Genomic DNA, 23,768 nt, shown 5'->3' with positions numbered 1-23,768 from the left:
CTTTGTCGTTCTAGATCCAGTCCAACTTCCTCTGACCAGTCCCTCACTGCCTCCTCATCCCAGCAAGTCCCACGTCTGTTCTCCCCTTCCTGCCCCCACCTCTCCACCTCCTGTCTTACCCAGTCCAGAGACCAGCATCTCCTCCCTCCCACAAAAGAGCATGCCACTGTCTTGATTGACACCACTGTTTATTTCAGGAAGAAGGGCTTGAAGGCCTAGATCTGTCCTGTGGGGTCCTGGGGCCTCCGGCTTCTCACTTGGCCTTTGGGTTACGGAACTTGCGTCCAGCAAAGACAGCTTTGTCCCCGAGAGCCTCCTCGATCCTGGAAGGCAGATAAAGTCAGAGCTGTGCCCTTCCAACCCAACAGCCGTCGGCCGCCCCCGCCAGGCACGCTGCACCACTGTACCTCATGAGCTGGTTGTATTTGGCCAGACGCTCTGAGCGGCAGGGGGCACCAGTCTTGATCTGAGGAGGGAAGAGGGATTCGGAGGTTTGCAGCAGGCTGGCGAGAGATTGGGCCTGGGCCTGGCCCTGAGGGAGCAGCCTGTGGTGGCATTCAACTCAGGGGCAGGAGGCCAGGGACCCCAAGAAAACTTGGCCAGGTGCTTGGCAGAGGGGAGCCATGAGTACCTGTCCGGTGCAGAGCCCCACCACGAGGTCGGCGATGAACGTATCCTCAGTCTCCCCAGAGCGGTGGCTCACCATCACCCCCCAGCCATTAGACTGGGCCAGTTTGCAGCTAGGTAGAGAGGACATTCGATAAGGCCTAATGGGACCTCCTCAGGGGGAAAGCCAAGGGCTGGTGGTGCTCTCCCCTTGTTTTGAGGAGTGGGCACTTTGCAGGGAGGGTAATGACTAAGTTCTTCAGGAAGGAGGAGAGAAGGGGGAGATTCTTGATCTTGAATTTGGACTCCTGAGATGCTGGTGGGAAGAAGGGTGGAATCTGGGAGAGAGGAATGGCATGGGGTGGGGATGGGGCATGGCAGGGTCACAGTAGCAAAGCTCTTGGGGTCAGGCCAAGGGTTAGACAAAGCCTTGAAGTTAGGAGGGAGGGAATGGGTCAGGAGCCAGAGGAAAGTCAGCCTTGGAGTTAGTGGGCAAGGCTGTAGCTGGAGTGGGCAGAGCTTGGACAGATGGAAGCCATGGTGCACCCCAGGCCAAGAGGCACTCACGCCTGGATGGATTCGGTCACCGAGCCAATCTGGTTGACCTTCAGCAACAGGCAGTTGCAGGCCTTCTTCTGAACGGCCTGGGCAATCCTCTTGGGGTTGGTAACTGTGAGGTCATCCCCCACGATCTGGATGTTGACCCCCGAGAGGAACGAGGTCCAGGTGGCCCAGTCATCCTGGTCAAAGGGGTCCTCGATGGAGACCACTGGTGGGAGATGGGGGCAGAGTTGGGTGAAAGGTTAGAAGGGCCCCATGGAGGGGTGACAGGTCAGAAGAGTTTGGGTGGGATTTTGATGGGGCTAAGGATTGGAAGGACCAAATTTGTGGCAGTGGAGGCACTGAGGTCAGTGGGTTGGGCAGTTGCCAGGAACTCGGGCAGCAGCAGTGGAACACCTGGGGTCTCACCAGGATAGTTCTTGATGAAGTTCTTGTATAGCTCCCCCAGCTTCTCCCCAGTGATGTGCCGTGCGGGGTCATCAGGTGACTTGAAGTCTAGATCGTACTTCCCGTTGCGATAGAACTCTGATGCTGCCACATCCATGCCGATCACCACCTTGTCTGGGTAACCAGCTGCTTGGATGGCCGTCTTCAGCAGCTCCAGGGCTGAGAGAGAGGCAAGAGAGGACCTGAGGCTCCATGGCACCCTATCTCTGCAGCCCCTTCTCTGTGGGAGCCAGGGGCTCTACCCCTTCTAGCATTGACACTGACCCTCATTGTTCTCCAGGATGTTGGGTGCGAAGCCACCCTCGTCGCCCACATTGGTGGCGTCCTTCCCATACTTGGCCTTGATGACCCCCTTGAGGTGGTGGTAGACCTCAGCACCAATGCGCATGGCTTCCTTGAAGGAGCTGGCTCCCACAGGCAGAATCATGAACTCCTGCATGGCCAGCTTGTTTCCAGCATGGGAGCCCCCATTGATCACATTGAAGGCCTGAGCGGGGAGAGGGCATTCAGACCCGGGCCAGGGGGTGAGGGATCAGGAAGGGTTAGGGGGATTTGTGGAAGTGGAATCCTGGCTTCCTACTAACAGCTGAGTGATCTCGGATGAGTAATTCTACTCCTCAGAGCCTCTTTCCTCATTTCTATAAAATGGGGATACCACCAGCTTATCTGCAGGATCTTATGCTGAAAACTAGAGAAACTGAACGGAAAGTTCTTAGCATGTGCCTGGTGTGTAACAGTTAACACTGTTACAGCACTTACCACAGGCCAGGCACTGTGCTAAGCACTTTACATATTCTATTAGCTCATTTCATTCTCAAAACAACCCTATTAAGTAGGCACTCTTATTATTCCCCCATTTTATAGATGGGGAAAATGAGGCATAGAGAGGTTAAATCAACTTGCCTAAGATCACACAACTAGGAAACTAGTAAAACCAGGACTGGAACCTGGCAGCCTGTCTCCAGAGCTCATGTTTTCATACAATCTGCCTCATAAGCAACAGTAAATGATAACATTATCATTGAGATTAAATTCAAAGGGTTTCTATAAAGAGGGAATTTGGTTTAACAAAGATTAAAGAAAATACAAAGAAATGCCAAGATGCTTGCCATGAAGGAGCTCTCAATCTGATCTGGGGGTTGGGGTACAGGGCAGAATGAGAAGTGGGAGTCATTGAGCCTAGGCCTGGAACGGGAGGGACCTGGTTACATCAGGGGAAGAAGCAGAGAGGCTTAAGGGAAGGTTTGGCTTGTGGGAAAGAGGGAGGGGCAGGACCGCAGCAGGAGAGGTTCCATTTCAGGAAACCACTTCTTTGGAGCTGGGTCTGGAAGGTGGACTTTCCAGGGGCTGCTTATGCAATCCTCGCTGGGTGGGGCAACTCTGTCACTGTGGGATCTGGCAGGGGCAGCTGCACTCACAGGCACTGGGAGGACCAGGTCCGGGTTCCCAGCGAGATCTGCGATGTGTCGGTAGAGCGGGACTCCCTTCTCAGCTGCTCCAGCCTTACACACAGCCAGGGATACGCCCAGGATGGCATTGGCCCCAAACTTGGCTGGGGGAAGCAAGCACAAAGAAAGGATGAGAGCTGTTCCCCTAGGGTTTGGGGTCATCTCCTCAAACATTCCCTCTGGTCACCCCAGGAAGAATCCAGAACTCCAAACCACAGGGCATTAAGAGTTTGTTAATAGATCTCTCCCAGCAGCCCGATGTGCCCCAGGAGCCCCCACCCCAGGGGAATGTGTCGGCTTCACGTCTGCATCCACAGACCGGCCTAGGCCTGGCAGAGAGCAGGCATCAGGAAATGCCTGTGGAATGAATAAAAGTCCATCCAGCTACGGTGTGCCCCAAAATATGGGACACAGAAATAATCCTAACCAGACCTCGGCCGTGGTCTCTCCGACCCCTCCCACACCCCACCCTCTCCCCTATCCCTAGCCCTTCACTCACACTTATTCTCGGTCCCATCCAGCTCAATCATAAATTTGTCAACTTTTTCTTGATCCACAACACTTAGTTTCTGGAAGGGCAGGTTGGAGGAGGGGAGAGCAGAGGTCAGGCTTCCTAGGAGCCGGGGTAAGTGCCAGAGGAAGGGGAAGCGCGGGTGTCTGGGGAGATGGAATAGTTGGCCTCTCCCAGGCATGAGCTGCTTGGGATGAAGCGACAGGGGCATGGGGGAGGGGGATGCAGGCTCCTCCACTTGCCTTTTCCAGCAGAGCAGGGCCTAGAGTCTTGTTGATGTGCTCCACAGCCTTCAGGACCCCTAGAAAGGCCAGAGGTGGGGGTTCAGATCTCTGATTCAATCAGGTCTCCTCCTGTGGACCCCAGTCCTCTACCCCATGCAGACGTTGTGTGCCCCTGTCCTCAAACCTACCCCCCACACAGGCCCCTCCAGCGTCGGTCTTTCCTCACCTTTCCCCAGGTAGCGAGATTTGTCTCCGTCTCTTAGTTCCAGAGCTTCATAGATACCTGTGGAAGCTCCACTGGGCACAGCTGCTCGGAATCGGCCTGGGGCAGGAGGAATTGGAAGATCACAGGGAGCCCCATCCACCCACTAAGGGCCGAAGTATCCTCTGAGCCCAGGGCAGGAGGCAGACACTTATCCTCTGAGCCCAGGGCAGGAGGCAGACACTCCTGCTTCTCCTCGCTGGGGAGGCGGGTTAGAAGAGGAAGGCCTGGGAAGAACTCTGGGGAAGGGGATCCCAGAAAAAGGAGAGGTTGTGGCACAGAGATGGGAGACAAAGGCCTGATGGGGTTGAGGGTCTTCCAAGGCAAACCATTTCAATGGGCCTATGTTACCCTTGGCTGTGTGCAGGTCCACCTCCACCGTGGGGTTGCCCCTGGAGTCCAGGATTTCCCGGGCAAAGATTTTCTGCATGGCCATGGCTGCAGGACAGGAGACGTGAGTGAGTGCGAACAGTTGATCCCTTAAGGAACCCAAAATCCCTTGCCCTTTAAGAGTCTTCCCCACCCCAAGAAGGCAGGTGCTGGAGCTAAAAATATCCCACAAAAAGGTCACAGACCAAAGAGGCAGGCGAGCCCCCTCCCCCACTCAGAACAGCTCCTATTCCACCCTCCCATCCTAAGACTCCAGGGGCCTCTCTTTTCTGACTCCCCAGATTCCACTACTCCCTGAACCCCCATCTCCCACAGGGCTGCACTTATGCCTTCTCCCCGCACCCTCTGGTAAAGCAATCTGTTCTCCATGGCTTCCTAGCCCGCAAATCCTCTCCTGTTATTCTGGTTCTCATTTTCCTGCTCCTCAGTCTTCTCCAAATCCTCGAGGGGCCCCAAATTCCTCCCCTGCCTCCAACTCTGACTACTCTTCTGTCGCCATCTCTGCCTGCCTCTCTTCAGTCTCATTTCCCTCTCTTTGGGTACTCCCATCCTGCTTGCTCCAACCCCTCCAGTCTTTCTCAAGCACTCCCAGTGTCAGGAGGAAAAAAAGCCGACGTTTCCCCCGATTGCTCCAAGCCAGCGCCACCCGCGCCCTTTACAAGGCCCATCCTCCGGGGATGAAAGATTCATCAGACCTGGGTTGTCTTCACTGGAGGTTTGAGGTGAGCTCCGAGTTTGGTGGCAGCTGGGACACAGTCAGTTCACCCCCTCTCAGGCTGGGCATTTATCCCCGAGCCTCCCTGTCCCCCAGCCAGCTCCGCCTCTCTCCCTCTCCATCCTCCCCCTCCACACTGGGCTGGTAGCCAAGTGCCCACTACAGCCTAAAGAAGCCTTTGGCCCTGGGCACCTGCCCCCTTCCCAAAGGCCAATCACTCCTATCCTTTCTCTCTGTCTCCCAGTAAAGTCCCTACTTTTAATTCTACCACTGGGGAGGAGCAGGGGAGGGACTTCAGACTAGGGGGGTCTCTCCCCTCCCCAGGATTATATTCCCCTTTTGCAAAGGTTAAAGAGGAACGACTGCCCTTTAGGAAAGGCCACGGGTAACCTGAGCACTGCAGGACTGGGGAGGGGGCCTGGAAGAGGGGCTGCAGGATTGACATCCACACATGCTCAGCTCACTTGGCGGGCGCAGAGCTGCCTCTGCCCTGAGTAGGGGAGGGGGCTGGGGGTTCTGGGCAAGCTCTGAGGTCTAAAATTGAACCCCCGACTCCGAAGGCGAGAGAGTCTCACCTCTCAGGGTCCTCATAGCGGCCTCTCTGGGCTCCATCCCATCCTACCCTCTCTAGGCCAGCAAGAGGGTGGAGAAGGGAGCAGGGAGCCAAATTTAGACGGGCCCTCAAAGTTGGCGCGGCTCCCTGCTGATAGCGCTAGGACAGCACTTATCGCCGTGCGTGGAGACTGTCAGTCAGGAGCCCCTTTCCCTAACGACTGCGGGCACTTCAGGGCGCGGTCCCAGCCCATCAATGAATGATGCTGAATCAGGAGTGAAAAAAATGAATGGACGGGAGGAGGGGAGTGGCCCTTTGTGAACGTCCGAACGCCCGGGGCCAGTCCGGCGGTCCGCTCGGAGCATTGCAGGGAGGTGGGTCTCTGCATTCGGTAACCGTGTCCGCCTGGGCGGGCCTGGGGGGAGTGTGGGGCTGCCCCGAGTTCTGCAGCAGCCCTGGCCGGGAGAGGGAGGCACGCCGAGGCTCGGGCCGGCCGGACAGCCGGCGAGGGTCACAGGGCGCCTCGGCTCCTCGCCCCCGACTCGGAGGTCCCTCCCGCCGGCGCCGGAGCGGCCCGCGCCCGGTGACTCACCCCCGCGGCCCTCTCCTAGTGCCCCTCCCGACCCCGCAGAGTCTGCCTGTCAGCCCCCACCCCAGGATCCCTCCCCCCATGTCCCATCTCGCCCCTCCCCCCTTATCTCTGGCCGCTCCCTCCCGGGATTTTTCCACCCGGGAGTAGGGGGTGCGGCAGGTGAGAGGTCAGGAGATGGCGGGCGGGGAGCGCTGCCACGTGCCTGAGTGTGGCCCTGCCCTAGCGGGCCAGTGACTCAGCCACGCCGGCTGTCGAGGAACACGGGCTCGGGGGGCATCGGATGCCCAAAGGGCTCGGAGTGGCCACAGGGAACCACGCCGGACTCGGGAGGAAGACAGAAACAACGCCCCTGCCAGCCCTGGAGGCGCCCCTCCCCCGAGGGACCGGAAGCGGCCCAGCCCCTCGGCGGCCAGACTGGCCAGGGAAGACCAATTTACCTAAGCCCGCCGCGAGGTCCTGCCCCACCCCCTTCCCAGTTGTAGGCGAGAGAACTAATCGCACGCAAGTTCTTAGCATAAGTTTTACTGAAAAAGAAGAAGAAAAAAAACCCCAACTGGTCCAAAGTAGAAGGGACTTTCCCCTTCTTGAAAAAGTTGCAAATCTTGAAACTTCTTAGTATTCTTCCGCCTTGAAAAATAGTCCCGTCCGTCTCGCCTCGTGGGCGCTCGCGCCCAGTGACCTCTGCAGAGACGGGCCAAGGGGCACGGCCAGTGACCCAAACTGCTGGCCAGGGGACGGGCGGGGCTGGGACGTCGCTGTGGGGCTCGGGGCTGGAACTGATCCAGCAAGGGATAATCCCCTGGAATGGGAGTGGGCTCTAGTGAGTCCAACTTGTGCCACCCAGGGAGATGCTGGGGACACAAGTGTCCCCAGTGGATGCCTTCAACTCTGTAAACGGCTAGGCTATTTTGTCAAATTCCCCTAGCTCCCTTGTTTCTTGAATAAATAAAATCAAGAGTGGAGAAGCGGTAACGCGCGCGCCTCGCCCCCGCCCCTTCCGCCCGGCGGGAGACACGTCCCCGGCCCGCCTTCCTTGGCATGCGGGTCCAAATCGGTCCGGCCAGAGGCGCCCGGCGCGCGCCCGCGAAGCCGGCCGCCGGCCCCAACCGCCCCACGCGCCTTCCCACCCGGCCCCGGCGCAGGCGCGGGCGCGGGCGCACGCGCCGCCGCCACCCGCCGTTCCTTCCCTTCGGCGGAGGTGGGGGAAGGGGGAGTCGTTCCATTTAACCCTGAGTTCCCCAAACCCTCTTTAATTTGCTAAATTTGCAGCTTGCTAATTCTTCCTCCTTTCACTTTCTTTCCTCCCTCCGGCTCACTCCCTTCCCCTATCCCAAAGACTAGTTTATATTCAATGAGAACTGGAGCGAGCCCTAACCCTAACCTTTCCCTGCCCCCCCCCCCACCCAGCCTTTGACATTGCTTTCACTCGAACTCTGCAAATTTTGCAATAGGGGGAGGGATTTTTAAAATTGCATTTGCAAAGTTCGGTATCTGGGCAGGCAAGAGGGGGGAGGGAGGGAGCGGGGAGCAGGCCCCGCCCCTACCGCCCTTTGCAAATAAAAATCTAGAGAGGGGGGGAGGAGCAGGAAGTGGCGGTGCGAGGGCTGCTGCACAGCTAGCAGAGCCGCGGTCCGGACAGCAGCGCGTGCCCCAAGCTCTCCGCCTCCCCCCGCCCGCCAGCCCGAGGCAGCCCGAGCCCAGCCCGCGGCCCCAGCAGCAGCGCCGAGAGCAGCCCCAGCAGCAGCGCCATGGCCGGGTGGAACGCCTACATCGACAACCTCATGGCGGACGGGACCTGTCAGGACGCGGCCATCGTGGGCTATAAGGACTCGCCCTCCGTCTGGGCCGCCGTCCCCGGGAAAACCTTCGTCAACATCACGGTACTGCGAGGCCTGCGCGGTCTGGGGCACTGGCCGGGCTCGGACGCTGAGGGAGGGACTTGGGTGGGGGCGGGCGCGGTCTGGGGAGGGCAGCGAATGGCCGTGACCCGGTCCTTGCCCAGGAAGCGGCATGAATGGCGGCTGCACGTGAACGGGTCCCTCTGTTGCCCCCCAAGTCCTACGCCCCAGGCGGCGGTGCCCGTCCCGCCCGCCGCCCCGCTTTCTGCGACGGGGCGTTACATCCGGGGCACAGGGCGGGGAGGGGCGCGCCGCCCGGTGCGGCGGCCCACTTCCGCCTCCTCCAGGGCGAGGCGGGCACGCGCTGCAATTTCAACCAGGGATTGTGATTGAGAGGGGACTTGGGGACCCGTGGACCCCCAGCTCTACTTCCGGCCGCCCGCTCGCGCCCCCTCCACCATTGTTTCTCTTTATGCGGGTGGGAGCCCCAGTCGCGTGGCCTGGGTCCTATGCCCGTCCTCTGGGCTCCCTGCCCCTCCCAACTCCATTAGAGAGGGCGAGGCCGCCACACGCCCCCCCTCCCCCCGATGTCGGCATGTTGGACTCAACATTCCTGTGAGAACAATCCCGGAAGTCCCCTCGCCCTCCCTTCCCGCCATCCGGCGGGGCCTGCAGCAGGGGAACTTTGTGAGAAGTTCTAGGACAGTATGAGTGAAGGAATAGGGGATGACTACTGCTGTCCCCATCACCACCTCCCCTGTCCACACTGCCCGGAAGTGGGGAGGGGGAGCGGAAGTTCAAAAGGGGGGGAAGGGGATTTCCGGGCGGGAGGGGACCGGATGTGGGGATTTGGGGTGTAAGGGGGAGGGGAGAAAGGTTCCCTAGGGTATCTAGACCCGAGAGCTGGCTTGCTGGGTCTAGCCCCGGGCCCCCTTCAAAAGTTTTCCGACTTTCCCGGAAAGCCCCCAGGGATCTGATTCCTCATCGTGGGGCATAGATAACCTAGACCTAAGCTCTTAGGTTACTTGGAGACCCAGGCGTCCGGGCCCCTAACAACTCCTGCAGAACCTTTGACCAAATAAGGGCAAAGCTGCTTCTCCTGCTTAGCCCGCCCCCTCCCTTCCCCTCTTCGCTTCTGCTTTTCCTGAAGGAGAGTTCTGAGCATCCAAAGGCTCCCCACTCCGTGTTACTGCACTATCCTCACTGGCTTTTCGCCCTCTATTTCCTGGGTTTGCTTTCCCTGTTAAACCAGGTCTAAGTCTCCAAAGGAAGCATGTTGTCCCTTCCTATTACTATTCCCTAGGTTTGAGGATCATAATCTTTTTGTGCACTGACTTCTAACAGTCCTGTGTACAAAGCACATAACCTATGCCTCTCCCCACCGGGGGGCTCTAGTTCTGGGAAGTGGAAGGCAGGTGGGTCCTTGGAGATGATGGGAACCTTAGTATAGTAACTCGGTGGGTGTACTAATTTGGTTCCCCTTCCAGCCAGCTGAGGTTGGTGTCCTGGTTGGCAAAGACCGGTCAAGTTTTTTCGTGAATGGGCTGACACTTGGGGGCCAGAAATGTTCTGTGATCCGGGACTCACTGCTGCAGGATGGAGAATTTACCATGGATCTTCGTACCAAGAGCACCGGCGGAGCCCCCACCTTCAACATCACTGTCACCATGACTGCCAAGAGTGAGTTTCTGAATCTTACTAGCTCCAAGGTCCCTAGTGTACCTCCTCCTGTTAATTTTTTGGCTGCTTTTTCTGTGTGGCTCCTCCTCAGTATGAAGGGACCAGACCAGCTTTGGCTCCCAGCCTGCTGGATGCTGGGACTCTGGATAGTCCCTCCAGTTCTGTCTCAGTTCCTCATCTTGTAATATAAAGAAGTTGAACTGTATTACCTCTTAAGTTCCTTCCTGCCTTGAGCCTTTTCGGACGAGAAACTCCCTGTTTCCTTGGAGGAGGTAGACTGTTGGTCTAAGTCCGCACTTAGCTCTCATCTTTTGAGCCTTCTGTTAAAACTCGGAGGCGGCAGGCTCCTCTACAGCCATTTCTAGCCTTAACACGAGTCAACAGTCTACACGCCTTTGACCCCTAAATTTTAGCGGGTTCCTTTCCAGCCTTTAAGCTTGATTTTCCCCTTTTGAAAAGCCCTATTGTTTCAGGGTGACTGACAGCCTGCCTGTGTGTGGGGGGGCGGGGTTGGGAGAGATGAGGTTGGGTTACAGCCCCAGGGCTGGACAGCTGCTGAACAGCTGGCAGGGGGTGGAATTGTGACACCTGGGTCCTAGCCTTCTTTCTCTTTCCTCTAGCGCTAGTCCTGCTGATGGGCAAAGAAGGTGTCCACGGTGGTATGATCAACAAGAAATGTTATGAAATGGCCTCCCACCTGCGGCGTTCCCAGTACTGACCTCGTCTGTCCCTTCCCTCCACCACTCCCCACTGCTTTTGCACCCCTTTCCTTCCCTTCCCATACACACACATACACCATTTTTATTTTTGGGGCCATTACCCCACATCCCTTATTGCTGCCAAAACCACATGGGCTGGGGGCCGGGGCTGGATGGACAGACACCTCCCCCTACCCATACCCCTCCTGTGTGTGGTTGGAAAACTTTTTTGTTTTTTGGGTTTTTTTTCTGAATAAAAAAGATTCTACTAACAAGGTGCTGTGTGGTTTTAGCCTGGGTGTCAGGATGGAGGACACTCTCTATACCTGCCTCCTTTATCCTGGCTTGGGGTTAGGAGCAAGAGTGTTGAGACACTACTTCCAGGACTAAGCACCTGCTTCAGGCCTACCTAGCCAGCTGGCCCAGCCCTTCCACAGGGGCATTTCCAGCCCTAGGTCGGCAGTGTCCTAGAGGAATTGGTGGATAATGGAATAGAGCCATCCAGACAGAGAATGGGTCCAGGCCTGCGGGAAAGGCAGGGCCAGTTGAGTCATCCTCATGTGTGGGTGGGGCTCCCCCTCTTTGAGTCACAACAAATGCCTGCTGGGGCTGTCCCCATGACTACAGGTTAGTCTCCTAGCACTCCCCTGCCCCTTTATGGCAAAAAAAGGGGCAATTCACCAAAAGGATAATAAGTTCACTTGTGTGAGAAGGATCTCACCCTTCCTTAGTCCACAAAAACAATTTTATTAACTCAGTAAGTGAAGACCCAGTCCCTTTGCACCCTCAACCCCCTCAAAAGGATGGGGTTCGGTAAGGGAGAAACCTGGGGCGGAAATGTCCCCTATCTCTCAACATAGAAGACTGGGAGGAGGAGGAGGAGGAGGAGGAGCTGTGCAAACAGGTCAGCAGAAGTGGAGGGGTGAGGGGAGCATTAGACCAGGATGGCAACTGAAGAGGAAGAGGAGGAAGGAGAGGCTGGAGGATCCGCTGAAGACCCAGGAAAAACATGGGGGGCTGGGGCTAGGGAGCCAAAGGAGGGGGGAAGTGTGGGACTGGAGCCCAGAAGTGGGGTGCGTTCCGAGGCAGGGTGGTCCCTTGGCTCCCCTGCCTCATCACCCTCTTGCTCCTGAGTTTCTTCTTCCTCCTCGTCCCCAGGACCCCGATGAACGGGCTGCTTGCAGATGGGGCAGGTCTTCCGGGTCTGAGTGAGCCAGGGGTCCACACAGCGGCTGTGATAGGCTGCAGAAGAGAATGAGGTGAAGCACCTGGTGCCTGCTGGTGGAACAGGGACCTGGACACAGGAAGTGAGGGCCTCACCATGAGCACAGGGGAGCACCCTCAGCTTGTCTCCATCCTCATATTCATCCAGGCAGATGGCACAGACATCATACTGGTCTCCTAAGGACGAAAGGAGTCCTTTTACTGAGCCATCCTGGACAGAGCCCACAAGAACTCACTCTGGGAGGCCTCTGGTGGAGCTAAACCCTGCAAAAGTTAGTTTCCCTGGTTTTACAGAACCACTGGAAGTGCTAAGACGGGCAGGGTAAGGCCAGGGTAGAACATGAGGAATTTGGAGTTAGAATGGACAAGCAAAGAGCAGCAGAGGTAAGACGGGAAGTGGGTTTTTTGGAGGGAGGTGTAAGGGTGGAGAGACAGGGAGTGGGAGGAGCGGAAATGGGGGGGCAGGGCTTCTGTTACAGCCTTATATGGGCACTGGAGGCTCCAGGGCCTGAAGACCCAGCCCCTCCTTACCTGTTTCTTCCTTCTCAGACTCAATCCTCCCCATTCCTTCCATTTTTCTTCTCTCTCCACTTTCTCCCTTATTTTATTTCTTTTGTGAGGAAGATTGGCCCTGAGCTAACATCTGTGCCCATCTTCCTCTATTTTATGTGGGATACCGGACAGCATGGCTTGACGAGTGGTGCTAGGTCAGCACCCAGGATCCAAACCTGTGAACCCCGGGCCACTGAAGCGGAGCACGTGAACTTAACCACTATGCCATTGGGCCAGTCCCCCACCTTCTCCCTTATAAACAAGTTTGGGCCTCCATCATTTCCCCCAACTATTCCACTTAGTCATTTTTGCCTTCCATCTCCTGCTCTACTCCTATCCTGTCCTCACTGTATGTATGGGAAGGAGGAGGAAAAATGGCATCTCAGGCTGATACCTTCTCCCTGCCATCTTTCTTTGCCCCTTATCTCCTGGGCTCAAATTCCTTCAAAACGAGGTAAGCTGTGGGAAAGGCTCTCCTTTCCCCTATCCCCCTCACCCTTTTGATAGTCATGTGTAGGAATCTGTTTCAGCTGCTCTTTGGTCAGTCGATTCCGCTGGAGCCGTTTCCGGTGCTGGATACAACGAACTATCTGGGGAGAGTGGGAGTGGATGGACCAGGCTTAGGGAACAGAACTGGACAATCCAGTAGAAACCATTCCCACCTCCCAACTTCAGATCCAGCCTGGCTTTAAAGGCCTTGGCTCTTCCCATCATACTCCCTGAGCTACTCACCATCACTGCTCCCATGGCCAAAACCAGCAGTCCCACAATCCCTGTGAAAGGGATGAGGTAATAGCCCAAGGGGAAGCTATTGTCTGGGACCAGAAGCACCCGAGCCCTGGGAATAGGAAGACCAGTATCAGAAGGGCAGGAAAGGCAGAGGAACAAAGTACCTGGCTCTGGACAAGGCCCGTGGACGGGAAAGGGGGTGGGAAGAAAGTCAAGAGGCAGAGTAGGAAGGGCTGAGGCTGAATGGTGGGGGCACTGAGGCTTGGGCTCCAGGTTAGCATTGAAGTGCTGAAGGAAAAGGGGGAAGGAGGGACATGTCCTACCCCTTCTCATAGACAAAGAGGGCACGCAGGTACTCGGAGCTCCTCTCCCCAATAAACACAGATGGGATCCAGATCTGCTGCTGGATTTCCTCTGCAAGGATCAGGGCATTACACTGGGACCCAACCTTCCACTCAAATCCTTTAGTAACCCTAGCATTTGGCTCTTTTGCCCCATTCCACCCAAAGGACTGACTTCTTTTCCCTACACTTTCAGCCCTTTCACCATCTCTCAGTCTGAGCACTACTGAAAACCCAGCTGTCCAAATACCCCAGCCTTACCACTATTCCACACCATGTTCAGAAGTTCATTGGAATTCACATTGTGTACCACAGCTGCACCATACCCAGCCTTCTGAGCATTTAGGACCTAGGGAGACAAGGCAGGAGATAAGGAGCCATCATGGGCCTTACCTCCCTTCATTCCTGGTGCTTTTTTTTTACCCTCAGCTTCCCAGCTCCCACTCCACATTCAGCAACCTTGAGGTCAAAGTTGCAGTCGAATCTTCGAAGCAGTGCAATAAAGACTGACCCGTTGACCGGGGCTGGGGGTGGTGGGGCAATGGGGCTGCAGGCATTGGCTGGGTGAGCCTCCACAAGGAAGCCCTGGAGAAGAAAAGCAAACAACAGCTGGATTTCACCTCCCTAGGTTCTGCTCCCCACAGGGCCCCACCAAGCACACTGGCTCTCACAAGCTGCATGTCTTCTATTCCTCACTTCCTTCTCATTCCTGGGGCCTGAGCATCTGGCCTGAGCCACAAGTCTACCTGTTCTCTTAGCCTCCTGAAGATGCAATGACATCCAACCCTCCCTTTACCGACCCTCCCAATATCCCTCTCTCTGTCCCAAATGAGCTAATCTATACCCCTAATCCAAGCTGATTCAAGTTCTTCTGCCTTCCAGTTTCCCACTGATTGTAATTCAATTCTCCACTCATCCGTGTCACTTTCTCTCAAGTTCTGTTTCACATTCCCTTCTCTGGTACATACTCACACAGAACATACTCCCCTCTGTTAAAAAAAAAGACAACAGGCCCAAAATGTAGTAACTCGTGCTAAGCCCCACCATTACCGAATCAAGACTTGATAAGTAACTTAATTACAGTTTCAGCCTCCCCCAGGAATGGAACCTTAAACCAGTCAATCTGGAATTACCTGGTCAGCATCAGTGAGGTAATCTGCCTGACAGACCCCTGCTGTCTCCTAAAGAAAGTTGGTCTTGCCACAATCAGCTTTTTGCTAGTATAACTTCCTTGTCTGGTCCCCTTCTGCCTATAAAAGTCTTTCACTTTGTACAGTTCTTGGGAGCTCCTTGCTATCTACCAGACGGGATGCTGGCCGATTCATCAATCACTGGGTACAGCCAGTAAGATCTTTAAAATTAATTTGGTTGAATGTTGTTCTTTAACACCTCCCTTTAATTTTCCAAATACTCCTCTTACAAACAAGCATACTGATATCTATGACCCAACTGAGTTCTTACTATGTGGCAGTCTTTGTGATGAAGTACTATAAAACTATTTATCTAATTTAATCCCCATAATAACCCTGAGATAATTTCTATTATCCTATTTTACAGGAAAACAAACTAAGGCTCAGAGAGAGAATAAACTTGTCAAAGGTCATAGAACCAATGACCCACGGAGCTCCAGAGACTCTACTGATAAGCACCACTTTGCCCTGCCTTTTATCATAGTCCATGCGCCCTCTTCCTGTAAGGCTTAGAGTTCTAGGGGCAGACTTTGTCTTCTCCCTCTAGATTCTACCCTGGATGTGCTTGTGCATTTAGTTCCTAAGTGGACTCTTTTCCTACTTCCAGCTTTTACCAAAAGGCAAGGTTCCTCAACCCCTACTAAGGATGGAGAATTTAGGGAAACAGGAAAAAGGTAAGAAAATCACCTGAAGTCCCTCCTGGCTCAATGCAGCCCCAAAAAGAGCTGGAAGGTCTGCAAAGTCCATGCTGGCATTGTGGTCCGAGGTCTGCGGACAAGAGAGTCCATGGTCCCCTTCAGCATGCCACCTCTCTCTTGAGCGCCCTTCCCTCATCTGCCCCTCAGACTCACCGCTCGAATGAGCCCCCGGATGGGGGCTGCTCCCCACAGCACAGTGGCCACAACCACAGGAAGCTGGAAGGCCGCAGGGTGCATGGCAGCGGGAGGGGAGAGGCTGAGGAGGCCGCGTCTCGGTAGCAGGAGCAGATGCGGAGTTCCGCCTCCTCTCCGCCCCGCTTCAGGATCCCAGGGGTCCAACCACCCCCAGGTCCCACTTCCCAGCTACATGGGGGCGCGGGGAAGGAACCCTGACTCGGGGAGTGATATATCCAACCCGTTTAGTGGCGCTGGGAGGGAGACTAAATATATCCTTTTCTGGAATAGGGATAAAAACGGGGAAAGCGGACAGAGGCAAACACAGGTGATAGAAGAACTTCTGGAAGGGTGGGGGAGCTCCAGGAGGTGGGACTTCCGGCCAGGTGGGCCGTCTTCCTATCCCCTGGAAAAGGGTTTCCGGTAAAGAAAGTCAGGCCGCTTCCAGCATTGGACGCTCGAGATGAAGGACTTCCGGCCCTAAAAGGCCGGTTAAAAGAAAGGTTAGAGGTGGAGGCAGTGCGTGTGAAGATGGAAGGAGCACTGAAGCCCCAGAAGACGACCTAGTCGTTTCCCGCTTAGTGTCCGGGATCCTGGAGCTGCCCAGTTTACGAACCTGTCCTCCCTCTGGCCGCCGCCGCCGCGGTACGTTCAGGTCTCGCGAGAGTCTTGACCAGACTTCCCTCCCACCAGCTGAAATCTTCCTGTGTCTATCGCGAGAGATCTCCTGACTCTGGCTCGCCTACCTCACTCGATCTCGCGAGATCTTCAAATAAGCTCCTCTCTATTTTCCCGCGATTCCAATTCGGTGAAAACTGCGTCGCCGCTCTGGCTTTCTAAATCAGCCACACCCCTTCCCGTACCCATCCTTGAAGCCCCTCCTTTAGCTCCGCCTTATTCCCGGCCGCCTTTGCGCTGCTCGCCTGCGCCTGCGCCAGCTTCCAGCTTATGCTGATCGTGAGAGCTTGAGGGGCGTGCGCGCGCGCGCGCCCTCCCCCTGTTGCGCGCGCGGTGTCACCTTGGGCGCGAGCGTGGCCGCGCGCGCACGGGACTCGGAGCCGGGGGCTATTGAGTGGCGATGGCGGCGACGGCGAGTCCCGGGGCTGGTGGGATGGACGCGAAGGCCCGCACCTCCCCTAAGTCCGTCAAGTTCCTGTTTGGGGGCCTGGCCGGGTAAGCTCAGGCCCCAGGGATGGGAAAGGAGGATGATGGGACGGGTGCGAGAAACTGGGCCCTGTTCATCCTTGGGTCTGTTGCAGTGAACTGAGCCGGCATGGTGTCGGCGCAGTCCCCAGAGTATTGCAAGGTCCTTGATGCCCTGCCAGGATCTTTTCACCCATTGCAGGGCCCCTACTGGGCTGCATGCAGGGTTATTGCATAGTCCCTGTCAGGCCACCTGAGTTTCCCAAACCATTGCTTGGCTCTGCCGGGCTGTATGGGGTTTCAGGTCATTGCGTGGGGCTTCTCCTGGACTATGTGGAGGCTCAGGTCATGAGTGCCCACCTCTCCTTCCTGGGTCAGACTGCATGTGGTCCCAGGTCACTGCTTGACCTCCTTGGAGCTGCATGGAGCACTTTGATGATTGCCTGGCCTCTCCTGGACTTTTCAGACCCATTGCTCTTGGTACACACAGAGACTCATACACATGCCCGTCAGCCTCCTGAGCACTGAGACAATCGCATGGCAGGCCCTGCCCTTTGTGACCCCTTGTTGCCAGGCTCCATTGGGCATTGGTAGATCTGGGACACCTGGCCCTTGACTCCACCCCTGTCTTCCTCCAGGATGGGAGCTACAGTTTTTGTGCAACCCCTGGACCTGGTGAAGAATCGGATGCAGCTGAGTGGGGAAGGAGCCAAGACACGAGAATACAAAACCAGCTTCCATGCCCTCACCAGCATCCTGAGGGCAGAAGGACTGAGGGGCATTTACACTGGGTATTGGGGGCATACCATGAAATGAGGGATAGGGTGTGGTTGGCAGCTCCAGACCTTGGTCTGATGCACTGACCCCTTCACTCCCCAGGCTGTCAGCTGGCCTGCTGCGCCAGGCTACCTACACCACTACTCGCCTTGGCATCTATACCGTGCTGTTTGAGCGCCTGACTGGGGCTGATGGTACACCCCCAGGCTTTCTGCTGAAGGCTGTGATTGGCATGACTGCAGGTGCAACTGGTGCCTTTGTGGGAACACCAGCTGAGGTGGCTCTTATTCGCATGACTGCCGATGGCCGGTGAGTTCCAGGTCTGAACCTGCCCCCAGCCCCATTCCCTGGAATCTAGAATGAAAGGATTGATTTCTTATCCTAGATCTAGAGCAGAGCATTCAATTGTTCTGGCCTCCCTTTCTTTGCTCCTGTGGGACAGGGTGGTCTGTCCTGAGCTTGGCCTCTCCCTGCCTTCCCACCAGGCTTCCAGCTGACCAGCGCCGTGGCTACAAAAATGTGTTTAATGCCCTGATTCGAATTGTCCGGGAGGAGGGGGTTCTCACACTATGGAGGGTGAGTAAAAGGGCTGGAGACTTGGGGGACGTGGGGTCGGGTCTCGGCCATCTCTGATTTTTTCCCGCTCTCCCACCCCAGGGCTGCATCCCTACCATGGCTCGGGCTGTTGTTGTCAATGCTGCTCAGCTTGCCTCCTACTCCCAATCCAAGCAGTTCTTACTGGACTCAGGTGAGGTCCAGAGCTGGGCCCTCAGCTCCCAGCTTGGCCTGGGCCAGCTCCGAGCTGACTGCCACCCCCTGCTCCACCTCCCCCAGGCTACTTCTCTGACAACATCCTGTGCCATTTCTGTGCCAGCATGATCAGCGGCCTGGTCACCACTGCTGCCTCCATGCCAGTGGACATTGTCAAGACCCGGTGAGTATGCGGGCCTGGGCCTGGAGATGGATAGGAGGGCCCCCTTTATGTCTCTCATGCCCCTACCCTCCTCTCCTTCAGGATCCAGAACATGCGAATGATTGATGGGAAGCCAGAATACAAGAATGGACTGGTGAGGAAGCAGGGCGGGGGGCTTGGGCTGGAGGATTGGATGTCCTGGGAGGGCAGTGAGGGTAGCTGCATAGGAGGGACAGGGCGCCAGAGGCCAGGTCCTAGCCTCAGCACCCTGCCTGCCTGTCCAGGATGTGCTGGTGAAGGTCGTCCGCTACGAGGGCTTCTTCAGCCTGTGGAAGGGCTTTACACCGTACTATGCCCGCCTGGGCCCCCACACCGTCCTCACCTTCATCTTCTTGGAGCAGATGAACAAAGCGTACAAGCGTCTCTTCCTCAGTGGCTGAGGCGGGCGAGGGGCCTGGAGCCAGTGTGCTGGGGCTCCCACTCGCCCGCTGCTCCTGCAGTCAGTGCACCCCCGGGGGGCCTGGACTCTGCTGCCTGGGCCCCTCTATTTATTTTCCCTCCACAGTGTGGTGCCCCCTCTGCGGTAAAGGACTGGTCTGTCCCACCCCTGCTCCAGCTTGCCCTGCTTGTCCTGATCCTCATGACCTCTCTGTCCCTGCCGGTGCCTTGGGGGGAGTTGGGAGACTCCCTGAGGATTTCTGGCCTCCTCTTGGGTGTTAGTTTCAGGACACATAGGACAGCAAAAGATCCGCCCCTTCTCAGTGGGGAAACTGAGGCAGAGCCGAGGGGACAGGAGAGAGCAGAAGCTGTCAAGATGGTCAAAGGGTCTGCAGGGGGAGGACGTGGCCCTCCCTGCACCTCACTGAGGACGTAATCAATAAATTGGATTGATGACACCACCCCAAATCTGGAGAGTTGTGGGGGCAGGTGGGAGAGGAGACTGGACAAAGAAGCAGCTGCCCCTGAAGAACAGGACCTGGAGTTTTTAAGAAAAATTATTAAAGACAAGCACCCGCTGGTTTTACGCAAATGCTATGTAAATGAGTCTTGCTGCAGCAGTTGACGGGGTGAGGAAAACCAAGACTCAGGCCCTGGGGGCTTCTTCCCAGCCACTTGCCACAGACAGATGCATGAGTCGGCTCACGTTCTCCCAGGAAAAAGCCTCTGGGGTTGTGACTGCTTCTGCAGCCTGAGAAGGGAGGGAATCAAGAGGCTCTGAGGGGAAGCCGGCCTGTGGGAATGCAGGGGCAGGACCCCAAAGCCTGGAGGCTTGAGGAAAGCGAGGGTGGTATTAGAGACTTGATCTGGGCCCCCGGCTGGGGGGAGTTCTGCCTTATCTGTTTCTTTAGAAGGAGATGTGTGATTCCCAGGCCCTGCCCTCAAGGAGCCCAACAGCCTCTTGGGGCATAAAAGGGCATGGGAAGGTCAACTGGAAGGAGGGCTGGGCAGCGGGAGGCCCGAAGGCCTTGAGCCAGGCCAGGGGACAGGCAGGCAGCAGGTGGGAGCTTCCCCCTTGGCAGGGCCTCCTCAATAGAAGAGGAGGTGGTGCCTCGCCGCCTGGCGTCCCTGCTGGGCCCTCCCACCTCTGCGTCTCTGCTTACCCCCTCCTTGCACATGCTAGCCTGGGCCACAGTGGCCACTTTGAGACACTTGGAGGCTGGACCTTGTTCTTAAGGAGTTCCAGGTCCAGAAGGGAAGATGACACAGGAGCAGTTGGGAAACTGGGAGTGTAGCAATAGACCATTACTTGGAGCACCTGGCCCAGCCTGGGGGAGGAGAGACCTGTGCACAGTAGCAGTTAGGCTGGTCGGGGAAGGGGATGGGGCCGCACTTCTGGCTGATCTGAGAGCAGAGGCTTAGAGGAGAAATGCTGGGGAACAGGTGATCTATGCAAAGTTTGAAATAGCTGGAGCACAGGTTGTGAAGTCTGTCAAAGCTGAACTGTGAGGTGGGGTCAGTGCACAGAAGTCCTTGATCGCCAAACTCAAGAGTTTGTCCTCTACCGGAAGAAGAGTTCAAAGCAGGGGAGAGATGCAGTCAGGTTTTCAAGATAAGAAGGTTCTTCCAACACCGTCTGGAGGAGGGGGTCTGTGGAGCCAGAAAGGCTCAGGCTTCACTCCCATTCTCTGGGCCCCAGTCCTTGGATTGCAGAGAAAGCCCCACCCAGCGTGGTAAAGGGAATGGCAGAATCTATCGCACAATGGAGAGCAGTGGGTTCCATTTGTCTGTGTCCTAGCTTGACAGCAGGAAACCCAGGACTATTCAGTAAAACCCACCAAGGTGGCACACACCACCAGGCCCACACCCTTCTGTCCTTCTGACCTGGGCAGAGCAGGAGAGCTGCATTTCTGAGGCCACAAGTGTGAACAGACACCCACCTTCGCTCCTAATACTGCAGGCTGCAGGCAGGCCTCAGCAATGTTACAAAGCTCCAGGGAAACATGGTTCTTGAGCTGGACCTGGAGCTTGGGGTGGCCTGGTGGGTGGTCACCCCTGGAGGAGAGAAGGAGGCACCAGGTGGGGGAAGTGCAGGCTCAGACTAGAGCTGTTTGGGCGAGTAGCGTAAGGCATGCAGGGGGCAGTTGGGGCTGTGAGATGCTGGTGACAGTGCCCCAGCCACTCTCCCTCTCCAAAAGAAACCAAATTTTCTTCTTTAAATTATTTTTTATTATACCAATAATACACGATGGTGGAAAACAAGAAAATGCTAAGCAGAGGAAAATGAAAAACCACCCATATCTATCCTACCCAGAGAATCAGGGCTCACATCTTGATAAATCTCTTTCCAAGTTTTCTTCAAAATGCAGATACATGTCAGAACCACGCCCTATTCTATTTATTTGCTTTTTCCTAAAACTTCCCAAAAGTGATGGGGTAGTAACCCCAAAAGTGGGGAAAAACAAAACAAAACCATGTGGCATTGGGAGCTTGGTTCTGTGGGCCACCCCACTCCATCTCACTACTCCTGACTTGTGGGTCTGGGTTGTGTGCCTGTGGTGTGAAGAGGAGGCTTCTGACGAAGGAAAAGTAATGAAGACCTTCCACTGACCCTGTGCTCCTTTCCCCCTCACACCGCCTCCCCCCCTCCAGCTAGATCCTAGTAGGAAAGCCCATCAGAGCCTCTCTCAAGGTCCCCAAACCACCCCCCTCAGAGGCTGTGGCCGGAGTACCTAATGCTCACTGTACCCAGCAGGTCCTGACCACGACCCAGACTCAGGGCAGAGGGCCGCCGTCCTGCCACCAGGGGCCCCACACGGCCATTAGGCCGTACCCACAGGAAAAGGCTGGAGCGGAAAGTGGGGAGTGACCCTTGAAGGAAAAGCAGCCAGGCCTGGGGCACAGTCACTTGCCTTCCTCTCTGCAGCTCCAGATGTGTGGTGTGTGTGGCCGTGGCCAGGGCAGCAGACTGGCCAAAGTCCAGGGCCTGTGGTTTCCCATGCTGGACCCAGGTCAGCAGCAGGATGAGGACCACAGAGGCAAAGAGAAGCCAGAGGAAACTCAAAATGTAGAAGCCCAAGGGGAGGAGGCAGCAAAAGTCAGGGTTGAGAAAAGGGTCATTTCTAGAGCTATCCAAATTCTCTTGACCCACCCCATGGACCATCAAGGAGTTGATATCGGTCGTGGGTTTTGTGGATTCTAAGTTAGTAGTGACTGAGGTGGGCTCTGGGGTGGTGGGCTCTGGGGTGGTCAGGGTTGTGGTGGGCTCTGGGGTGGTGGTGGGCTCTGGGGTGGTCGGGGTGGTGCTGGGCTCTGGGGTGGTCAGGGTTGTGGTGGGCTCTGGGGGTGTGGTGGGCTCTGGGGTGGTGGTGGGCTCTGGGGTACTTGGGGTGGTGGTAGGTTCTGGGGTACTTGGGGTTGTGGGGTCTGGGGTGGTCGGCATTGTGGTGGGTTCAGTAGGGGGTTTTGACATTTTGGAGAATCTGATGAATTCTGTGATGTGTGGGAATGTGGTCTGTTTCTTAGTGGACTCTTCAGTTGGGGGCAAGTAGGGCATTTGGCTCTGTAGAGAAGCACTAGGTTCTAAGTAGAGTAGGCCTTGGTGGGTTGTATTGGCTTCAGTGTTGGTAGAGAAGCTGACCATACCCCTCATGGTCGTCACCTCCTCTCTATAGTCATCATAGTCTATGTCCTCATCACCAGCGGTGGGGCAGCCCTCCCCTGCGTAGGTGTAGACGGGTTGGTTGTCACATTGCACACTTGCCACATTGGGGGTCATGGCCTTGACATCTGTACCGTTCTTCCATAGGTAGACATTCTTCTCATTGTCCTCCAGCCAGCGCTTGAAATAGAGGATCTCACAGTTGCACTTCCAGGGGTTGTCGTGGAGAAAAGCAAAAGGCAGGATGAGGTCCCCAAAGAAGCGCTTTGGTATTGTGTACAGCCAGTTCTGTTGGAGGTAGAGGGTGTCGAGGTCCTCCAACCCATCCAGGAGCCCAGGGGGCAGCTCCTGCAACCTGTTCTCAGCCAGATTGAGCTTCTTCAGCTGGGGTGTGGGCCTTAATAGATCAGGGGGCAGACTCTTCAGTTTATTGCCACGCAGGGAGAGCTCATGGAGTTTGCTCAGGCCATTCAGGTCGTGAGGAAACAAGGAGGTCAGCTGGTTGAAGGAGACATCCAGGGTAGTGAGTGCTGGCAGTGCTTGTCCTAGCAAGGGCAGGCGTTTCAACTGGTTGTGGGAGATATCCAGGGTATCCAGCAGTGGCAGCATACTGTCAGTCGTCAGCGTGGTCAGCTGGCATTTAACCAGGTACAGCTGAGTGAGGCGAGTCAGAAACACCGCGGAGGACGTAGAGAAGCTGCCCAGGGGATTCTCATCCAGGTGGAGGATAGCTGTGTCTTTTGGCAGATCGGGAGGCAGCGTCTTCAGCCTCCGATTATCACAGTTCACTTCCACCTTGGCCACTTTGGAGACCTCACAGATAGATTCGGGGTGTGAAGGGCTTGGCAGCAGGAGCAGCAGGAAGAGGAGAGGCATGGGGACCTGTCGGCGAGGGGGGCTTGAGTGGGCAGCCCACTGGCCCCCAGCATTATTCCCCCAGGCCCTAGCCCCCACTGCCGCCTCCAGGATCCCTTCCAGAAACTCAGCTCCCACACCTCCCAATCTCTCCACTCCCCTCTCCTACCCTTGCCCCCCAAAGCCTAAACTGCTAGCTCCAGGTCTTTGGCTCTTAACCCTCCCTCACCCCCCCTCCCCCAGCCCCAAGCCCAGCTTACAGGCAGGCAGAAGACCTCTGAAGGCACAGGGCTTCTTCTAGGGTGTGACTCGGTTCTTCTCTCTTCCAGCTCCAGGGAAGGCAGGAAGTGGGTGGGGACTGAGAGGAAATGCTAGCCTGATAGGGACTCCTGTGACCTGCAGAACAGTCTCCCTCCCGGACATAGGCCCTTATCACCTCCTTCCACAACTTTCCCCTAAACCCTTCTTTTGGCTCTACTCTTTCCCACTTTCCTTCTACACTGGGGAGATTGAGAGTGACTCCTCCAACCACCACTCTCATCCAGCTC

The 23,768-nt window shown here is 56.2% G+C and overlaps 5 protein-coding genes across 9 annotated transcripts; 2 read left to right on the top strand and 3 right to left on the bottom strand.

The window, feature by feature from the left end:
* Positions 1-171: 171 nt before the first annotated feature.
* On the bottom strand, positions 172-5,821 carry ENO3 (enolase 3). 2 transcript variants are annotated; one of them, XM_070482044.1, is made up of 12 exons: positions 5,740-5,821; positions 4,411-4,497; positions 4,024-4,119; positions 3,816-3,874; positions 3,562-3,631; positions 3,033-3,166; positions 1,879-2,101; positions 1,576-1,773; positions 1,174-1,375; positions 632-740; positions 408-466; positions 172-323 (listed from the first exon to the last, which is right to left on the bottom strand). In XM_070482044.1, the coding sequence occupies exons 1-12, from the start codon at positions 5,774-5,776 to the stop codon at positions 254-256; spliced, it is 1,344 nt and encodes a 447-aa protein (XP_070338145.1). In that variant the 5' UTR covers positions 5,777-5,821; the 3' UTR covers positions 172-253. The 2 variants fall into 2 exon arrangements, with proteins under 2 accessions (XP_070338145.1, XP_014688105.1); XM_014832619.3 differs by lacking the exon at positions 5,740-5,821 and adding an exon at positions 5,145-5,436.
* Positions 5,822-5,853: 32 nt separating this feature from the next.
* PFN1 (profilin 1) lies at positions 5,854-10,800 on the top strand. 2 transcript variants are annotated; one of them, XM_070482046.1, is made up of 4 exons: positions 5,854-6,091; positions 7,990-8,189; positions 9,635-9,827; positions 10,448-10,800. In XM_070482046.1, the coding sequence occupies exons 1-4, from the start codon at positions 6,007-6,009 to the stop codon at positions 10,543-10,545; spliced, it is 576 nt and encodes a 191-aa protein (XP_070338147.1). In that variant the 5' UTR covers positions 5,854-6,006; the 3' UTR covers positions 10,546-10,800. The 2 variants fall into 2 exon arrangements, with proteins under 2 accessions (XP_070338147.1, XP_014688031.3); XM_014832545.3 differs by lacking the exon at positions 5,854-6,091 and adding an exon at positions 6,827-7,507.
* Positions 10,801-11,252: 452 nt separating this feature from the next.
* RNF167 (ring finger protein 167) lies at positions 11,253-16,292 on the bottom strand. Of its 2 annotated transcripts, XM_014832635.3 has the most exons (10): positions 16,050-16,217; positions 15,413-15,913; positions 15,249-15,329; positions 13,831-13,956; positions 13,633-13,720; positions 13,354-13,444; positions 13,034-13,139; positions 12,798-12,891; positions 11,846-11,926; positions 11,253-11,767 (listed from the first exon to the last, which is right to left on the bottom strand). In XM_014832635.3, exons 2-10 carry the CDS (start codon positions 15,494-15,496, stop codon positions 11,460-11,462), a joined length of 1,059 nt encoding a protein of 352 aa, XP_014688121.1. In that variant the 5' UTR covers positions 15,497-15,913; positions 16,050-16,217; the 3' UTR covers positions 11,253-11,459. The 2 variants fall into 2 exon arrangements, with proteins under 2 accessions (XP_014688121.1, XP_014688122.1); XM_014832636.3 differs by lacking the exon at positions 13,831-13,956 and having other exon boundaries at positions 16,050-16,292.
* Positions 15,939-19,165, top strand: SLC25A11 (solute carrier family 25 member 11). Of its 2 annotated transcripts, none has more exons than XM_070482045.1 (8): positions 15,939-16,078; positions 17,215-17,367; positions 17,456-17,662; positions 17,839-17,929; positions 18,011-18,101; positions 18,188-18,287; positions 18,369-18,420; positions 18,551-19,165. In XM_070482045.1, exons 2-8 carry the CDS (start codon positions 17,216-17,218, stop codon positions 18,704-18,706), a joined length of 849 nt encoding a protein of 282 aa, XP_070338146.1. In that variant the 5' UTR covers positions 15,939-16,078; position 17,215; the 3' UTR covers positions 18,707-19,165. The 2 variants fall into 2 exon arrangements, with proteins under 2 accessions (XP_070338146.1, XP_014688123.1); XM_014832637.3 differs by lacking the exon at positions 15,939-16,078 and adding an exon at positions 16,329-16,606.
* A 1,756-nt stretch (positions 19,166-20,921) lies between these two features.
* GP1BA (glycoprotein Ib platelet subunit alpha) lies at positions 20,922-23,617 on the bottom strand. Its single transcript, XM_044744822.2, has 2 exons — positions 23,481-23,617; positions 20,922-23,247 (listed from the first exon to the last, which is right to left on the bottom strand). Exon 2 carries the CDS (start codon positions 23,239-23,241, stop codon positions 21,415-21,417), a length of 1,827 nt encoding a protein of 608 aa, XP_044600757.1. The 5' UTR covers positions 23,242-23,247; positions 23,481-23,617; the 3' UTR covers positions 20,922-21,414.
* Positions 23,618-23,768: the final 151 nt, after the last annotated feature.

This window comes from Equus asinus, chromosome 13, assembly GCF_041296235.1.
Source record: "Equus asinus isolate D_3611 breed Donkey chromosome 13, EquAss-T2T_v2, whole genome shotgun sequence".
Taxonomy (NCBI): domain Eukaryota; kingdom Metazoa; phylum Chordata; class Mammalia; order Perissodactyla; family Equidae; genus Equus; species Equus asinus.
This window is presented reverse-complemented; position numbering and strand designations above follow the sequence as displayed.